Source organism: Rhipicephalus sanguineus, chromosome 7 (genome assembly GCF_013339695.2).
Source record: "Rhipicephalus sanguineus isolate Rsan-2018 chromosome 7, BIME_Rsan_1.4, whole genome shotgun sequence".
Lineage (NCBI taxonomy): Eukaryota > Metazoa > Arthropoda > Arachnida > Ixodida > Ixodidae > Rhipicephalus > Rhipicephalus sanguineus.
The window spans coordinates 16,186,226-16,204,630 of record NC_051182.1 but is presented as its reverse complement, the minus strand read 5'-3'; the positions used below and the strand labels follow the sequence as shown (position 1 = coordinate 16,204,630).

At 46.8% G+C, this 18,405-nt stretch overlaps 1 protein-coding gene across 1 annotated transcript in view; it reads right to left on the bottom strand.

Annotated features, from left to right (window-relative positions):
* The window catches only part of LOC119399311 (TATA-binding protein-associated factor 172-like), a 374,345-nt gene that overhangs the window by 259,619 nt on the left and 96,321 nt on the right, over positions 1 to 18,405 (bottom strand). The window contains 2 exon segments of the mRNA XM_049417333.1: positions 4,521 to 4,661; positions 10,340 to 10,567. Coding sequence (XP_049273290.1) covers positions 4,521 to 4,661; positions 10,340 to 10,567 — 369 coding nt within the window.

The window sequence follows — 18,405 nt, the reverse complement described above, 5'->3', positions numbered from 1 at the left end:
TGGCATGGAATGACCCATATATATATATATATATATATATATATAACGTTTCATTCGTTTTATTCTTATCTTCTGCCTTTCTTTTTATATTTTAACCGTCTTGTTTAATTTAATCATTCATTTTTCAATGGGATAGGCTCACCCACACTACCGTATATACTAGCATAATGATCGCACTTTTTTTTCAAAAAAATTGACGCCAACTTCTGGGTGCGATCATTACGCGGGGTAAATTTTCCGTGAAACAATATTCTGAGCACCGAAAACGCAAAGAAGTCGCTAATCTGAATTCTTACGATAGCTATCATGAACACAACCAAAAATAAAAGTAGAGTAAGGCTTACCTTTGTAATAAAATGCACGCATTACGCAGGAGCTACATGCGTGGAACACTGCCCTTTTATTTTTGAACTCTCTGACCCCCTAACGTTCATTCTGAGTCCGAAGCGTCACTGGCGTCAGTGTCGTCGCCGCACGATTCCCTGTCGGAATCGGCAGTGTCTTCACTGTCCCACAGACGGTCATCTTCTGTCCCGTCGAGCGCGTTGGAAATGCCAGTCTTCTTAAAGCTCTTGACGACCACCTCGTCGGAAATGGTACTCCACGCTTCGAGAATCCAGGAGCAGGGGACTTCCATGGAGGGTCTCCTGATTTTGCCACTTGGCGTGAAATCGTGGTCGCCCGCCGCCATCCACTCTGCGTACAGCCTTCGGACGTTGTCCTTGAACGGTTTGTTCAGTGACACGTCCAGAGACTGTAGCAGCGAAGTTAGACCCCCAGGGATCACTGCGATTTCCGTGCGCCGCTCCTTCAGCTCGGTACGGACACTGTCAACGAGATGGCCCCGAAAGCTGTCCAGCACAAGAAGTGAAGGAAGCAGAAGCGCTCCTGCTCTTCGCCCCCAAACCGTCTTGATCCAATCGACCATGAGGTCTGCCGTCATCCACCCTTTTGCTTGAGCGCGGATGTGGATGCCACGGGGAAAGTTTCCCTTCGGAATTGTTTTCTGCTTCAGAATCACGTACGGCGGCAGCTTCCGCCCGTCTGCCGTCACTGCGAGCATCACGGTGCACCGCTGCTCCTCCGCACCACACATTTTCACGAGCACACTTTGAGCACTTTTCTCGTTCACAGTAGTGCTTCGAGGCATGTCAAACGTCAACGGCGTTTGGTCGGCGTTGCCTATCTGTGACAGCAGGAAACCGTTCTTCTGGCGTATCCTCGTGACGAACCTGTGAAAATCGATCACTTTGTCTTCGTACGCGGATGGAAGTCGCTGGCACAACGACGTCCGCCGCCTCAGCGACAGTCCATTCCACCGCATGAAGCGTGTCGTCCAGCCGGAACTGGCGCGGAAGTCCTTTGTGGCTATTCCCAGCCTCCGGGAAACTGTGCGCGCCTGCGTCCGTACCATGTCTAACGACACGGCACAACCGTCTTTGCGCATGTCCCTCACGTATTCGAGGACTGCCTTTTTGATGTCAGGGAACTTGCCCGTTTTGGGTCCGCGGAAAGCCCGGCGCATGCTGTTCGTAGCCATAAGCTTCTCGCGCTGTTTTTTCCAATATCGGATCCGGATTTCGTCGACGCCAAAATGTCTGCTGGCAGCGCGGTTTCCGTGCTCTAGCGCGTAATCAAGCGCCTTCAGCTTGAACGCGGCAGTAAAGCTCGCATACCGCCCCATGGTGAAACGGTGCTTCAACAGACGATCACAAAGCACAGCCAAAAAAACGTGGTGCCGAGTGACGCCGTGACGAGCGACTGGGATGGCGGCGACACGGCTTTTTCAGGAATTATGGGAATGCGTCGGCAGCTTGTTGCTGCGGGATGACAACAGGTCGACCAACAGGCGGCCGCCGCTGTAACAGTGCGGGATAGCAAAACAAACATGGCGGCCCACAGAGCGAAGCGACCGCATTTTTTTTTTCTTCTTTTCGTCAGTCACGGTGGTTGTGAGTACGTCACGCGCGTCAAAACAGTCTCTTCTGTCTAAATAAGGAATGCTTTCATTTAAATCAGTAAATTTACGGCATTAGCGTAGTGATGCCTGCTTTCAGATCACAGAAACAAAGATGGGCGCGTTCAGCTGCCACAGACATAAAACACATGGCGGGCATTCAGTGAAAACTGCGGCATTTGCCTTTACTGCAATCCTAAATGGCACGTTTCCGCCAACGGTGGGCAAAAATTACGAATATGTTTGGTGCGTGCAGTTCACTTGACGAGTTTGGAAGAGTTATTAACGCAACATTCGACAGATGATAAACGCGATGATCATCGGCTAGACTTGGCACACGACATATCGATGCGGCAAGTTCGGGGTGCGATCATTACGCGGGGAAAAAGAAAAATCGAATTTAGACGACAAAATTTAGGGGTGCGATCATTACGCGAGTAAATACGGTAGATTTTTCAACCACAGGCGCCTCGGAGAGCCGCACTAACAGGGCAGGATTCCTGCACCCACGCTGCCACATTGACATAGACATGAGGGTTGAACTGTAGTTCTCAAACGGCCTCGCGCGCATGCACAATCTTTGCCCCCCCACACACGCAACGGGTAAGCGACAAAAGAACACCGGCCCTTTTTTCCCCCTCTGGAAGTAACCGCAAAAGGCGCGGAGACCGGGGCTTGCTTTGCCACGGATGCACCCCTCGCAGCGAGTAATTGCTGCCGTCCAAGCAAAGGAACAATGCCCCCCGCGACCTTCAAAAGCGCGTCGCGGAAGCCGCACTATGCGTTTTGTTTCCTTTCTGCCATTTCTATTTTATTTTATTTTATTTATTTACTGTTACTTATTTATTTTTTTCCCGCCCGTATCTACGGCACCTGCTCCACTCCGCCGAAACGGCGCTTCTTTCCCAGTTTTCTTGTTTGCTTGCTCTAGCGAATAAGCCGAGAGGAACTGTTTGCCGCACTATACGTCACCACTGTCAACTTGACTCATTTATTACTTTCTTCCTTTCCTTCCTTCAACTAAGAGTGACCACGACGATTTGGGATGTTCGCACAGCGCCGTATTTGCTCATAAGCCCTCATTGCTCATACGCCAAAACAATGCAGGGTTTCTAGGTTCGGTGAAATATTCTCAGAAAAGTCAGACACGCGTGCTAAGCAATTTTATTTACGTGCCGCTCGGGGTCCGAGCTTTATCTAATGAAGCTTAGACCTCCAGCGAAACGTAAAATAAAATTGCTTCGCACGCACGTTTTTTTTTTTCACTTTTATGTGTGTATATATATATATATATATATATATATATATATACGAGAACAGAACTTCCCTGAGCATTTGCAAATCATACATAAAGTGTGAATAGAAGCCCTCATGTCACCATAATTATTTGGACAATAATTACTGCATAATTATAGCGTTCTCTCTGCAAAATATTGCTGTCAATTCTATCTTGAGAGAAATAAAATCTTCAGTACATAGATCGATTGTGTCAGGGTTTGTGGGATCGATTGTGTAACAGCATATAGAGTGGTAGACGTAAGTGGCCGTTTACTTGAGGAAGTACATAGAAATGGAACAAAGGAAAGGGAGAGTTTATTATGACGACCGCTGTCTAGCTCAAGCAGATGACTGAGTAGTGACAATCAGTAAATGAGGTAGGAGTAAACGACAGCGACAGAGGGGATTATTTACATATGTACACTGTACACGGAAGGTTGTGATGTCTCATGGTTTGCTTGTGATGTGGCCTCCGCGATAGAGCTTGTCACCCAACCCCGCATTCCGGCACTGTATGTCACGGAGAGCAGCTGGCCAGGCAGCCTACGTGAGCGGTTTGCAGCGCAATTGTCCCTCTCGTGAAAAGAGCCGCACCGCTGGGGAAAGGGACAAGTGAGCTAGGGTCATCACAGAAGGAGCGATAGAAAGAGGCGTCATTGAAGGGGAGAAAAAAAAAAGAAGCCCTTGCGGCAGCCAGTGTGGATCAGCGCGTAAATAGTTATACTACCAAGAGAGAGAGGCACCTCTTTTCTGGACTGTTGCATGGGAGTACGAAGGCTCTCTGGGCCGTGCATTTTTTTTTTCTTTGGGGGGGGGGGGGGGGGGGAACGGGAAGGGGGGGGAGCGTCAAGCACATCTGAAACTTTTCAAAGGAGCAGCGGCGCCCCTGAAAAGAGTGGATTAGTTGCAGCAGGGAGAGGCTCTTCGCTGTCGCGACGGCCGGAGAGCGCATTTTCCTCTTTTTTCCAAACGTGACTTGGTGGAGTCTTCTGGTGGCTCAGAATGAAACTAGACTGGAGTGGAACCACCACCTTAATACTCTAGTAAAACAGAAGGTTGCACTACTGTACTTTCATTTCCAGTGTTACCGAGAATACTTACGCCAATAAATGATACATTTCAATGCAATGCATCCGCATTTCAAGGACCCATGTTCAAGAGACAGGGCGCGCAAACACAGACACAAAAGAGAAGTCTTCTCTCTTGTGTCCGTGTTTGCATGCCCTGTCTCTTTAACATGAATACTTACCAACTAGCTCAGTTCTCTGTTACTTCAAGGACCCACCTGGTGAGGCAGGATCTTGACAAAGTCCTCAGTGACTGGCACCAATGCTGCGGCTGCCACAGCGCTCACATCATCATTTTGGTCTTGAAGCCCCTGAAACACGGGCTCAAACACGACCGGGATCAGCACAGACGTCAGGTCCTGCAAAGAATCAGAGTAAGTGCAAATGTTTAGGCTCTGATGTTTTCCACAAGGGTCTACTATCAATCATCACAGATTTGGAAAGCTTATTCATATAAGTACTCACACTGACATCATAAGTGGTCGGCTGGTTTTGCATTTGAAAGATCCACTATGATTAGAGGCCGTTGTTATAATGTACATTTTGACAGTTGCACGCGTGAAACGCGTGACCATGAAACGGTTCTGAAAAGGGACCATGAAACGGTTCTGATGATTTTGTACAAATGCAATGAGCCAGTAAAATAAATCCTAAGGATCATTTGCATACCAATTTAGGCTTCCTGCATCAAGTGTGCAACATGTTACAAGACTTTAAACATGCTAATCTCTACAGACCTCAGTGGCTCAGCCGAACGAGTTTTCAATTTCCCATTTCAATTCTATGCAGAATAGTTCCATTACATATAGCACCAGCAACCGATCAGATTCTATATGTCCAGTCCACGTCACCACTGAACCTCCAGTGGACAGGGAGCATTGTCTGCCTCAGTTACAATGTGCTCCGTGTTGACGTGAGCTGCATGACAGTGTTCATCTCAAGGTTTCTCTTCTCAGACACCATAAATTACCATAGCTCCTTGTAAGCTGCAAATCTAGCGATTGGTGCTTCCAAAGGTGTGACATCGCGTAAGGCATGTAAGGCAACTGGCAAACGGAGTCAATTCAGCTCGACGGTACAGTGAGCGTCGGGCTATTTGATCACCGCCAGGATCCACGCGTCTGCAGCTGTAGCTTCAAGCTGTAGCTCAGCTTCAACCATATTGCCCAAGTTTAAGCTCATCCGCTATCGTTCTCAAATACTTCTTGTTTGTCCACCTACTTGGCATTTGCAGATTCTCAGCTTACAGGAGAAAAAAAATGGGAATGGCTGGTAGTGTTGCAGCACCTCGTGGAGCAGATCTCAACCAATCCGTGATACACTTCATCTCCATTGAGCACACTGCCATCACCAACGTCTGCGAGTTAGTGAGTTAAGAAGGAGAGGCAGTCTTGAGAAGGAGTGTCACAGATAATTGCCCGGTGCATCAAGGTGCATCACTTAAATTATGGTGCAAATGATTTGATAATGCTGCATGCAGCCTAAATGGTGACAAAATTTCAGAAAACCACTTCATGGTCCCTTTAAGCGGTAGAATGCGGGGCTAAAGAAACAGACTTCTGAAGAAAAAAAAATGCATTTTCAAGTTTGAGTTTTTTTGGATTGCTGGTTCTTCAAAGAACATGCTCACCGAGCTTGGTCTTTCAGTGCAGCAGAAAAGAACAAAAATGAATTTTTTTCACAATACAGCGGTGTGCATTTGCTGTCAAAAGCTTCATTAAACACCCTTTGCAAGATGCGGCTGCAAAGCAGGCAAGAAGCTGAATGCGAAGTGAATGCCCATAATAGAACACTCAATTGTTTCTCGCGCCTTTTAGTCACAGAAGTCGCGAAGTACGCCAGAGGACAAACAAATAAATTAAAAAGGCACATCTTTAGCCACGGCGACAGCAGAGTCGCTGGAAAACCGAAACCCGTGCTCGAATTGGCGGAAACATATCACGTGACCATCCACCGCTGATTTTGCGCCGATTTTAAGTTACTACTGCTGCATTTGTGTGCTACTTGGCTCATCTGTTCTTTCTCCTGCGAGTTTATTGCGATCAGCGCGTGGTCTTTAAGTTACTACTGCTGCATTTGTGTGCTACTTGGCTCATCTGTTCTTTCTCCTGAGAGTTTATTGCGATCAGCGCGTGGTCCGAGTTGTGACCAACATGGACAGTGTTGTGACCAACATTTGCAGCTCAAAAGCTGCAAAAAAGAGATGATTGTATGCAATGTACCGAAACCAGACCAGAGAAGCGTTCCCTTCTTCTTCCACTCCTAAACGTGTACATGCGACAGCAGATGGCTCATACATGATGGCATGTGGCAATATCTCATACTCAACTTTTTGCCTTTCTTGAAAATGGTTTTTTCTAGAGCTGTGCGAATAGCAAAATTTTGGGTGCGAAGCGAATTCGAATATTGAAGTGTGAGTGCGAATCGAATCGAATATTTTTCGAATACTTCGAAGCAAAATTGCAGAAAAAGAAGTTAGAGAGGATTCCTAAGCATATTATGAGATAGCAACATGAAAGTGGTTCTTTTCACTAGGTTGATGAAGCACTGGCCGGGTGGTGTTTCATAGTTGTCTCATTAAGAATGAGGCAATGTAGAGGCCAAATTCTATTTATGTACATGATTTGGTGCAACCAAAGTGTTGCCGACAACACGTGATAGGCAAAGGTGCCATTTCCTCAGCCTCTCCTCCTCTTTCAACTTTTGTGGATGCCCAACTGATGTGGCGGACAAGGGTGTGCTCCCTCCAAGTCCGGAGTTCCAAATCTGCCTCTAGATGTTGATATGTTGATATAGAAGAATATCTTAAACTTTGGATGCTAAAAAGCTTCAGCTTCCGATTTTTTTCGGACTTCCTGCCCAAATTTCAGGTCCAAAACAGCATTAATTGAGCCCCCACATCTGCCACATCTTTCATCTCCATGTTGGAACCAGCGTTTTCTTGAGTTAGTACATTTGCGACTGTGGCAGAGCTTGAAAGGCAGCTTTGCCGCAATACCGGGGTGTGATGAGGTGAAGCATTTTGAAAAATCTAGGGACCACTTCCAATCGGACGTTGACTGTGTCTTGGCAAAGTTCGACCGTAACGGAGCTTGAAAGGCAGCTTTGTCGCAATGCCGGGGTGTAATGAGGTGAAGCATTGCGAAAATCTAGGAAGCACTTCTAATTGGACGTTGTGTCTTGGCAAAGTTCGACCGTAACGGAGCTTCAAAGGCAGCTTTGCTGCAATGCCGGCGTGTGATGAGGTGAAGCATAGTAAAAATCCAATCGGACGTTGACTGTGTATTGGCAAAGTTCGACCGTAATGGAACTTGAAAGGCAGCTTTGCCGCAATACGAGAGTGTAATGGGGTGAAGCATACTAAAAATCTGAAGTGGTCACTTTCAATCGGACGTTGACTGTATATTTGTTTTTGGGAAGTTCGAATAGTTCGAATAGTAAAATTGCAGTGCGAATCGAATCGAATAGCAAACACTATTCGAAAAATATTCGAAATTTCGAATATTCGCACACCCCTAGTTTTTCCACATCTGCACAACATGACTTCTGCAATCGTTTTCTTGCGAAACAACAACTTTTTTCACACATTCACTGCATGCCCAACTAGACCAAAGTTCCCATGCCGACTGTAGTTTTTCTTGATATTTCTAAGGCGTTCGACACGGTAAGCCATAAACTATTAAGTTATAAGCTGTCCTTACTTAACCTGAATACCGATCTGCTACTATGGCTCAATTTTTTCCTTACCAATCACTTTCAGTATGTTACTGTTAACAACCAGGAATCGTCAATATCTGAGGAAACATCTGGTGTTCCCCAAGGTTCTGTTCTAGGTCCGTTATTTTTTGTAACTTATATTAAAGGAGTGGTGACGCGAAAATTTTGACACAATTTGACTGTTGCACCATACTAATAGGTACATATAGGTGCCATCTGTACAATATCAGCCACAAATACGGCCTAAAAAGTATTTTAATTGAGTTTTGAAGTTCGTGAAAGTACCGAATCGGAAATCGAAGCAAAACGCGATGACGTCATCGAGCGGAGCCTTTTTGTAAACAACGTACATCACGAGTTCTGGCCAGGTTACTGGAGGCGTATACGAGACTGACAACGCTGGTGGCAACACCTGATGATGCATAGCCTAACCAGAGACCTACAAAATAACATTGCAGCGACTTACCCGCTTACTGACTCTGTGTAAAGCATTAGCAGTGAGATAATTAGCAACTGACAGCATTCTCATTGGTTTTTTTGCAACAAGAACAGCAACATGACGGAGAAAACAGAAAAAAATATTTTAGTTGGATAAAACGCCACAAGATGTCGCCACCCCCTTCGCGGCTGCTGCTACAGCCGTCAACAGCTCCAGTAACCAGTTACCCACAAATGTTAGGAAGTCTACAGACAAACTAAAGCTCTCTACTGCCACGATCGTATTGCGTAGTGGACCGATAACTGCTTCGGCGTTCCGATGTGCGTACGTGGGATTGGTATGCCTCGAGAACACAGCGTTGCCCAATCTAAATACCAGTCAGTAAAGCTTACATTATGTCACTTGCATGTGACACATAAACACTGGTACACAGTGCCAATGTTGTGATTTCACTGCTTCCTTCACGACTTCTCAACCCGCTACTTTACAAATGATCGAAGCGAGAATGTTTCAGCACCTCTAATGCTGCGGCTGCTCCAAGCCTCAGAGAAAATGTCGCCTCAGTTGGACGACAATGACAAGAACAAAATCGCAGCCACCGACGAGATTCACACAGTGAATTGAGCTTTTCTGACTGATTTTTAAACTCCTCCCAGACCTTTCATCCATCGCCGCACTAGATAAGCAACATTGTTTGACGATTGAGGAAAAAAGCACTCGCAATGCTCAACACAGCAGATGAAACAGCAGCACTGACAACATGGCAGAAGCTGGCCAGTGACGTCCCTGGCTCTAGCAGTCACCTGATAGTACAGTATAGACCGCTTATAATGTAAGTCACCGGAGTCGCGAATATCCGCACTATAAGCAGTACCGCACTATAACCAAAACAACCTTCTTCAAAGGGAATTGAAAACTGGGCATGTTGCTAACGATTCGTAGCTGGTCGAGGTAAACAGCGCAAAAAACGAAGACAGAGTAAAGGAGGGACACAACACGAGTGCTCGTATTGTGTCCCTCCTTTACTTTGTCTTCGTCCTTTGCGCTGTTTGTATCAACCAGCTATGCTTCTTCAAAGGCTGCAATTGCGCAAAACGTGTTGAGCATGTAGCCTCGCGTGTCTGATAATCGACATATGGTATTTGGGGCGCTTACAACCACTTAAATTTCCAAATGTTCAAAAATTAACCGCCAAAGACCCGCATTGCCAACGAAATGAACATGGGGGAAAAAGCAAACAAAACAAAGCGCCATCGCAGAAATTTGCCGACAACGTTTCAGGCCACCTTGAGGTATGCGCATTACACAGAAACTATGTCGAATCGCGACCGAAATTTCGCATGCTGAACAGTACCGATCGTTCGATTTCCCGGGCGCGCACCTGATGTCCAAGACATTGCAATCAAATCGGGAACCACCATTCGAGACTTGCATGTGCCAACCATGCCCTCATTTTCATTAACAATATGATTCCCTTCCCTTCAAGTGCAGCCATCACAAAGAGTTTCTGGTTCAGGACCAGCAAGGCATTAGACGTTCGTTTGCCCAGCACCTCCAGCGGTTTGTCACAAGAGGAAACTACAAGCAGTCGCCTCAGAAGGTACTGTTGTGGAAGCTTCTAGTTCAGGACCAGCAGGCATAGGACGTTGGTTTAACCAGGGACTCCAGCAGTTTGTCAGGAGAAGAAACTGGAAACAGTCACCGCGGGGGTGAACGGCTGTTTACTTTCGGGCACAGCAGCCATAAAGTTCTTCGTTTTCGTCCCGTAGCCCTACTAGAGCATGGCAACATTCATAATAAATTTGAAAATACCTATATTTGCAGACTTTGGCAAGGTACCGACAGCGCAGCTTCATTATTCAGCGTCAAGTGGTCACCCACCTTGCGTACGGCCAGCAAGTACTTGATGCCCAGTAGGCCACCATGACGAGCCTCCCATTCGGGCCGCTGAAGCAGCTGCAGCAGCACCCGCAACACACCACAGATGCCTGCCCGTACAGCAGAGGAGTGTTCTGCACCATCTATGCCGGAGCCCAGCTTGTCACTCGTCATCAAGTTGAGAACATGGCCCAGGGTCTGGGCACAGGTCTCGCGCACAGGCGCCACTACCTACAATGGCAGAACATTCCGTTACTGCATACCGCAAAGTGTCTATTTTCCTGACGGACAAATGTCACTATAATGAAGCCACATCATACACAAAATTAGCTTTGTTATATTTGGTGTTTGTTATGACCACACACAAATTTAGAAGCATAAAATGCCAGGCGTGCACGGAAGACGTAGCACAGTCCCCGTGAAAGCCGGAGAAGCGGCCTTTCCAGAGCCTGTGGTAAACCATCTGGGGCAACTAATCCAGGTACAGTTGCGAGGTACCAACTATGCCAGAAACCATCATAATTCTGCTAAGTAGGGAAGTAGCCACTATGCCATTATTTATACAGTGAAATCTCGGTATAACGAACTTCAGGGGACCGCGGAAAAATGTTCGTTATTCTGAAAGGTCGTTATAGTGAAAGCCCAAAAATTTACCATAACAATAGAATTTCAGTAACGCAAACGTCCTTCGCGATCTTCGGGTGCTACCGTGACATCGTCGTCCATGTCATCGTTGCAATCCTTTAAGGCCCAACTGCATGCACGCAAGTTTTGAGCGACGGCCGACAGGATTTGCTGTCGCGGAGGGTCATCCATCGCCGTCGCTTGTCGCGTCGCAGGTTTCTGGAAAGCCAGAAAACATCGCTTGTCGGCCAGAAGGGAGCATAACGATATCCGGCAACATGGCAGCATCTCTGACCCTCGCTTCGGTTGCAATTTGCTCGTGATGCTTCCAATCGGTGCGTACTTCAAGGAATGCAAGTTACAGACTACCGTATTTATTCGAAAATAGGTCGGGCACGAATATAGGTCGACCCCTGCTTATAGCACTCTACGAGAAATAAAAAAAAATATTCGAAAATAGGTCGACCCATGTTTTTTTTTTTAGAAACAGGAAAATTGAAACATAGCACACCTTTATTTACAATTAACTTAGCGCCCTAGTCGCTGCCGGGAGTGTCATGTTCGTCAGATGTGCAAGGAAGGTTGTCGGATTCTTCGCAGGCATCCTCGGCATCCCAAATGACGTCGACTTCGCTGCCATCGATTGCGTTGGAAATGCAGCACTTTTTAAAGCCAGTCACGATAATTTCCGCTGGCAAGTCTTTCCGCGCGTCCTTCACCCACGTCGCAACTTCATTGAGGGAAGCCCTTCTCGCGGCGTCCCGTCGGTGTCATTGCAGCATGCTCCTTCAAGCCACTCTTTGTAACTCTTCGCCACCCGGTCCTTAATGTAGCCGGGACGTCATACCTAGCGGTATGACGACCAGGTCTGTTGGCCTTCTGCAGGGCCTCCTTGACGCCCGGAGCCTCAGTTCTTTTTCAAGAGCGTCATGCCTGCCAGTTGCTGGGCCGCGAAAAGCACGACGCCATCCATTGCACGCGAACAGTCGGTCCCGCTGCTTCCGCCAACCCCTAATCAACTTTTACGTCGAACTCACGCTGAGCGGCACAATTGCTGGAATTCTCGGCAAAAAGTATCACTTGACGCTTGAAGTCAGCTGTGTAGCGCTACCGACGTGACACCTTCGCAACCGCGCATTTGCAAATGCGAACCGTCACGTCAGATCAAACAACAAACAAAGAGTGAGGCCTTAGGCCAGTGCCAGTGCGCCTGCGCGTCGGCAGGCAGCACGGCTAGGGGGCTAGGGACTTCACGGCCTACCTAGGGAAATCACGGGTTCCAGCGCAAACATGGCGGAGCGGCTGCATTTCGCGGGGGCTTTGAAAAGGCGGTGTGCAGCTATTGCACAAATAACTCTTTTTTTCTTAGTTACTTAGTCGGAAAAAGCGAGCGGGTACGGTTTTTATACCAGATTTTATGGTATATAATGTGCGTATGTAGCAGGAACTGCTTGAAGAACAGCAGGCGCGGCAGTTGAACGGCATAGGTGCGGTGCTTTTGGTCGCTTTGATCGCGAATATAGGTCGAGATTCTTTGGTCACGAATATAGGTCGATAGCTGATTATGGGCAACATTTTTGGGAAAAAAAGGTCGACCTATATTCGAATAAATACGGTACCTTCTTTACAGTCCCATCGCACGCGGAGAGCGAGGCAGCGGCCGTATTTTGTCTTTAATTTCGATCGACGGTTCGTTTTATGTTTCGGTGGTAGCTTGCTGCAATGTCAACATCGTCGTCGTGTGAGGTAGCCCCACACCCCCGGTAGCCCTTCTCCCTGCGAAGCAACGATGTGAGGCGCTGCGGCTTTTCTTAAACGTTCCATGACAGCAAGAAGAAACGTTGTCGAGGTGCGCCTCGTGGACTAACCCCAACATAACACAGTTTGCAAAGTGCGACGTAGCGTAGGCAGCGTACGCTTCCGGGCGCCCTATGGAATCACAGCAGATACTACTGTCGCGGTTAAACATAAGATTGCGAAAAAAGAAAGTCGCGAAACGCTTTTATGGCATCCTTATCTCAAACAAGACAATAATAAATTTGGCATGTTATCATTCATCTACTCTGTAATTCTTTTTCGTAATTTGCCTGCGTGCACGCAATAGTTTTCAATAGAGCAACCGCGACACTTTGTCGCGAACACGTGGGTGCTCCCGTCGCGACAGCGCGACGGAGCCCGTTTGTCGCAGTCGCCTTCGCTCGAAAGTCGCGTGCAATGCATGCGGTTGGGTCTTTACAAAACCTGATGCGCTGTCGCCTACGCAACCGAGGGAAAAAAAAATTCTTCTCCCGCTTCTTTCTCCTCCCGCGCCATCTCTGGTTTTTGCGGGAGGGCATCCGCTCTTCGCGCTGCGTCGTCTGCCACCTTACAGCTCCGACTGCCATGACCGATACACTGAAATCTAAGAATCCTCGCATTTCGGGATATAAGTTCGTAGTACTGAGGTGTTAAGATTACACGGGAATTAAATAACGATCGTTATTCTGAAATGTTGCCGACGCAGCGCTCGCCTTTGCCGCACACGGGCGCGGCAAAGGCGAGCGCTGCGTCGTCTGCTGCACTGAAATCTAAGAATCCTCGCATTTCGGGATATGAGTTCGTAGTAATGAGGTGTTGTTAAGATTACACGGGAATTAAATAACGATCGTTATTCTGAAATGTTCGTTATTGTGAGTTCGTAGTAGTGAAATATTTTTACATTGAAACTATAAGCAGTCGGCACGGGATTTCTTAAAAGTTCGTTAATTTGAAATGTTCGTTAATGTGGTGTTCGTTGTAACGAGGTTTGACTGTACTTCTGTGCAGAGTGAGAACCCACTACACATCTGTAAGGCATTATGTGCACTTTGTTGATGCTGTGTCTCGCCCTTATTAGGGAAAAACCCAACATGACACCTGTATAGGGTGTTTTTGCGAAAGAGTTTCAAGCATTGGCCTGGCTCTGTGGTGGAATACTCAACTGCCACACAGAGGGTGTGGGTACCAACTCCCATGGTGGTAACAAACAATTAGGCCATCAAAATTGGCTGTTGTAATGTCATGAAGAGCTTTCACTATAAAAAAAAGTTGCACTTAGTTGTATGCGAAAGTTATCCAAGCAAAACTCATTTAACAATCTGAAATTCCTAAAGATCATACTCAGCGTGTCTACCAAGTTGGCATTTCTAAATTCCCCGAGTTTTCCAGGTTTTCCCTTAGTGTTTTTGCTAAAATTCCCTGAGTAAAACACAACATTGTTTTATGTGAAGATGGGTAGATACCATGTCGCTCGATGTCTCTCTCTAGTATGCACATTAAAAATAAAAAATGACTTAATCCCATTTGAATAGTAGAGTACAGTTAAATCTCAATAAGTTGGTAAAAGCAGCCCTTTACTTCATTATATCGAAACTTTGTTAAACTGAAATTTGACCTCTCATAAAAGGCATAGTTACCAAAGGATTCATTTTACATTGAAAATGCCACAAGAATGCTCGACTAATATGGCAACCTGAAAAAACATTTTTTTTTTCTTGTGTGAAAAAGAATCAATTTTGTTGAGCCTGAGGTGCAGCAATCACAATTACATGCCTTGCCAAAGTGTCAAATGCAGGTTTAACGCACTGTGCAATTGCAATTATTGTGCTGCCGCGGCTTGTCATCAAAACCTCGCGCGTTGCCCAGAGCAGTGCGATGCCGATGTGATCATGTTGCCCAGCCGAACCATTTGTTCTACACGCACGCGCAACTTCGAAAACCGTCGCACGTTAGAAAAAAAGAGTTGCAGTTTCACCGCGAGGGCAAGATAATGACTCCAATAGCAAGAAATAGGAATTTTATACAAATATAAGCTAGCAGCTCACTCACTCCTTCAGGAAACGCAGCTGCTCCCGTAAGAGAGGTGACCTATCTATGTATGGCTCAGAGGCGGATCCAGGTGATTAGCTTAAGGGGGGCTCAGGGTCATAATCAGATCGGGTAGGAGGTGGAGAGGAGTACAAAGGCTGCTGCCAGAGGCAGGAAAGGGTGGAGCGATGAGGAGAGAGGTAGAGAGCGGGGACAAGATTCTCCTTACCCTTTTTGGGCAGTGGTAGGCAAAGCAACCTGACAAAGTGCGCAAACTCAACAGGGAGGCAATAAGGAGGTGGACGACAGGCACTGAAGGGAGAGGGCGGGGGTTGCAGGCTTTGGGCGGGTGGGAGGAGGGATCACTCCTACCCCCGCCTCTGGATCCGCCGCTGATATATGGCTTCAACGGAAGTTTTGCTATAAGAGCACAGCCCCTACAAGGTATGAGCCGTCTGCTGATTCCCTCCAAAGACACCGCCGCACACGCGACCACACCCGTTATTACAAAGTATGCACTTCCTGTCAAACTACACCCCCCCCCTTCCCCAACCCTCCGGCTCCTATCTCCATGTGCCCATTGTGCAACGAAGATGGTCAGCTCATTTCATCTCTGCTTGAGCCCTGTTCGTTGACAGTGCTCATGCGCTTTCACATGCGCGGGGTGATGTAATCTCGATTTGGACTTGATATGGAAGATCATGGTGATTACAAGTAATCGTTGAGTAAACATGAATTCCGTCAGATGACCGACATCTACATCTTTAACCTACATCTTTTAGATGTAGGTTATCCTCACATTGCAGTGGCCACTGCTGCTGAACGTTTAAAGAAGTCAGTTTTTTGAAGTCCGAGCATGGTTGTAGAAATTCAATATGAAAAAACGTGTCGTATAAGTATTCCTTAAATTCATTGCGTATCTCACAGGCTAGGTAAGATTTGTGCCACTGTGCAGAGAAAGAATGAGTGAGTAATAGATAAGATGCGGACCGACATTTGTTTCATAAAACACACCAACAAATTCACTGATTGCTACAGGTGTGGTGTATAAGGTTCCTTTTAGCAGCGGCCGGTTCCACTTAGGACAGACGGGCCGCTGTGTTAGAGGTTATTGGAACATAAGAGATCGCTAACCGGAGGCTCACCTCCTAATCTTTCTTTACATTGCTAAGAATGTAAGTGCACGTCGAAGTTCGATGTATGCTCAGGTTTGTACCGGCACATAAATGAAGAAACACGTTCAATGATTGAGGCAGGGCATATCGATAGCAGTGATAGCGCATGCGTGAGTTAATCGTTGATTAATTTGCATAAGAAGAAATCAAATGCCTTGACAGTTACGTCATGTAGACCCCCACGTGTGCCAGATTGATACCAGGTAAGATTTCGTTTCTTTTTTTTCTTTTTTCGACGCTGTGCACCTTTGCAGTTCTTATTCTGCGTCTGTGGTGTCTTGACTTCTCCTTTGTATCTGTGTTTGCACACCATGCCTTTTAGAATGAATTCAGTGTTCCAGCTCATATTTAATACATCTTGACGATATCGGCACGCGAACATAGGCATGCTGCTTAACTGCTACGTCCGATGCATATCCGCTCGGTAATACCGACACTGCACTGTCAGGGGTGAGACGGCTGAAACTGAATTGGGAGCAGTTTTTGGAGCAGCAAAATTTTGATTTTGGAGCAGAAGATCCTTGATTTGGAGCAGTTAGCGGCATTTAATGTGTCGTCCTAGGAGCTTGAAAAAACAAATTTGTAGCAACTTGGGGGGACAAGTACATATTTTAATTGGCTTAGAATACACATGACACTGAAACAGCTTTTGGAGAAACAACAGATTATCGCCAGGTATGAACTACACTACCTATTTACATACCACGCGACCTTATCTAGCCCATGTAATAAACATGAAATAATTGAATGAAGGTTCTGGAAACTAGGTTAACCTCAAACATTTGAAGAAAAAAATACAAAGAAAAAAAAAACGAAAAAGCATCACACTTATCAAAAATTAAATTGTGGTTGCAAAGCATTGTAGTTACATAGCAGCACGCCTTTGATTAGGATCAGTGATATGATTTAGCAGATTACTGCTTCGTCTGCTTACTTAGCTTTTCAAGCTTCCCAACAGCTTCCTTTAGGTTAGTGTTACTCTTTGTCAGGAGAACGTAACGATAAGCGCCTTCAACTAATGCTCGGCCGCGTGGTTGGCATAGCGTCAAGTGTACTGCACGCTTTTAACAGACGACAACAAAAGCATGCTGCACCGCCGTTCCCTGCCACCTCGTGCAGGACCACCTTCAAGAGTGCGGCATGGGTGCCAAGAGACCTCGCCGCACTGACTATCTCGTCAAACGCACGTGTGTGGTACTGCAAGAGTAGCGCCGTATTGTACGCTTTTAATGGGGGACGACACAAACGCGCATCACATCAGCTCGCTGCCGCCTTCTCGTGCAAAACCACTAGAGCAGGGGTTCTCAAACTTTCTAGCTTTGGGGAACCCTAAACGGCTTTTCCAGAGTGCCGCAGAACCCCTTTTTCTTGAGCAGAAGACAATCGAAGGGGGGGGGGGATAACGCCTCTCAACGCAACTACAGTATTAACACTGCCTTCGTTGGCCTGTTCTCTTTTCTTTAATATTGAAGGCCATCGCCGCTGATGTAGAACCCCCCATAATGCACAGACTTGTGATTCCCCCCTGCGCCGCGCCGCGAGTCGCATGCTTCAGGCACCGCGCAGTGTAAGCAATGTGTTCAAATAAACGAGGCGTGGACGTACAGAGGTCTGTTTTATTTGTTCCAAAACAAAAAAAAAAGGAGGCATGCCAGTCACACAGCGATACAGCTGTCGACCGATACACCAGTCGTAAAGCTAAGCATAAATGCTCGTGTAGCCCACAGCCTGCGTGAAGCGATGCCTTGTACGTGTATCAAAGTGCTTGTTGCGTGTTTTGTTTACAAAACTGACATAGCTAGAGCAGTGGCAAATCACCGTGTATGGAAACTGTGCCACGTGATCGCCAACGCGCCATGAGCCACGAATAAAGCGCCGATGTGCCCGTTAATGTCGCTTAACTGGTGTGAACGCTCACGAGCATGAGTTACCAGCTCTCCGTGCGTTCTGTCACCACGGGTCCGCAAATCATGAAAGTTTCATGGCGCGCACTAGATGACGAGTCTTTAGTGCTTTTACCACGTGGGTCTCTCGCTACTCGATGTGCGGATGTGGCGTGCGATGGCTTCCTTAAATGCCAAATGCAATGCAAGTTTGCTTGTCTAAATAAATAAATTAGTTGCTAATGGGGGTAAAACAGGAGCGGGTTGCATTCGTTCTGGTCCCTCACGGAACCCAGTTTGAGAACCCATGTGCTGGAGCATCGCGGAGATGCGTCGCCTGCAGGAGGCTAGTTGACACAACAAGGTACCGTATTTACTCGAATCTAACGCGCGCCTTTTTTCCGGTAAAACGAGTCCAAAAATCGCATGCGCGTTAGAATCGAGTACCGAAAAAAAAGAAACTCGGTTATCGTATTGCCATCGGCATTTCAAAATGGCCGCCTCCTACGCGCCTTGGCCATTTCTGCCATTATTGTTTCAGTTCGTACGTGTGCTGAGGAGA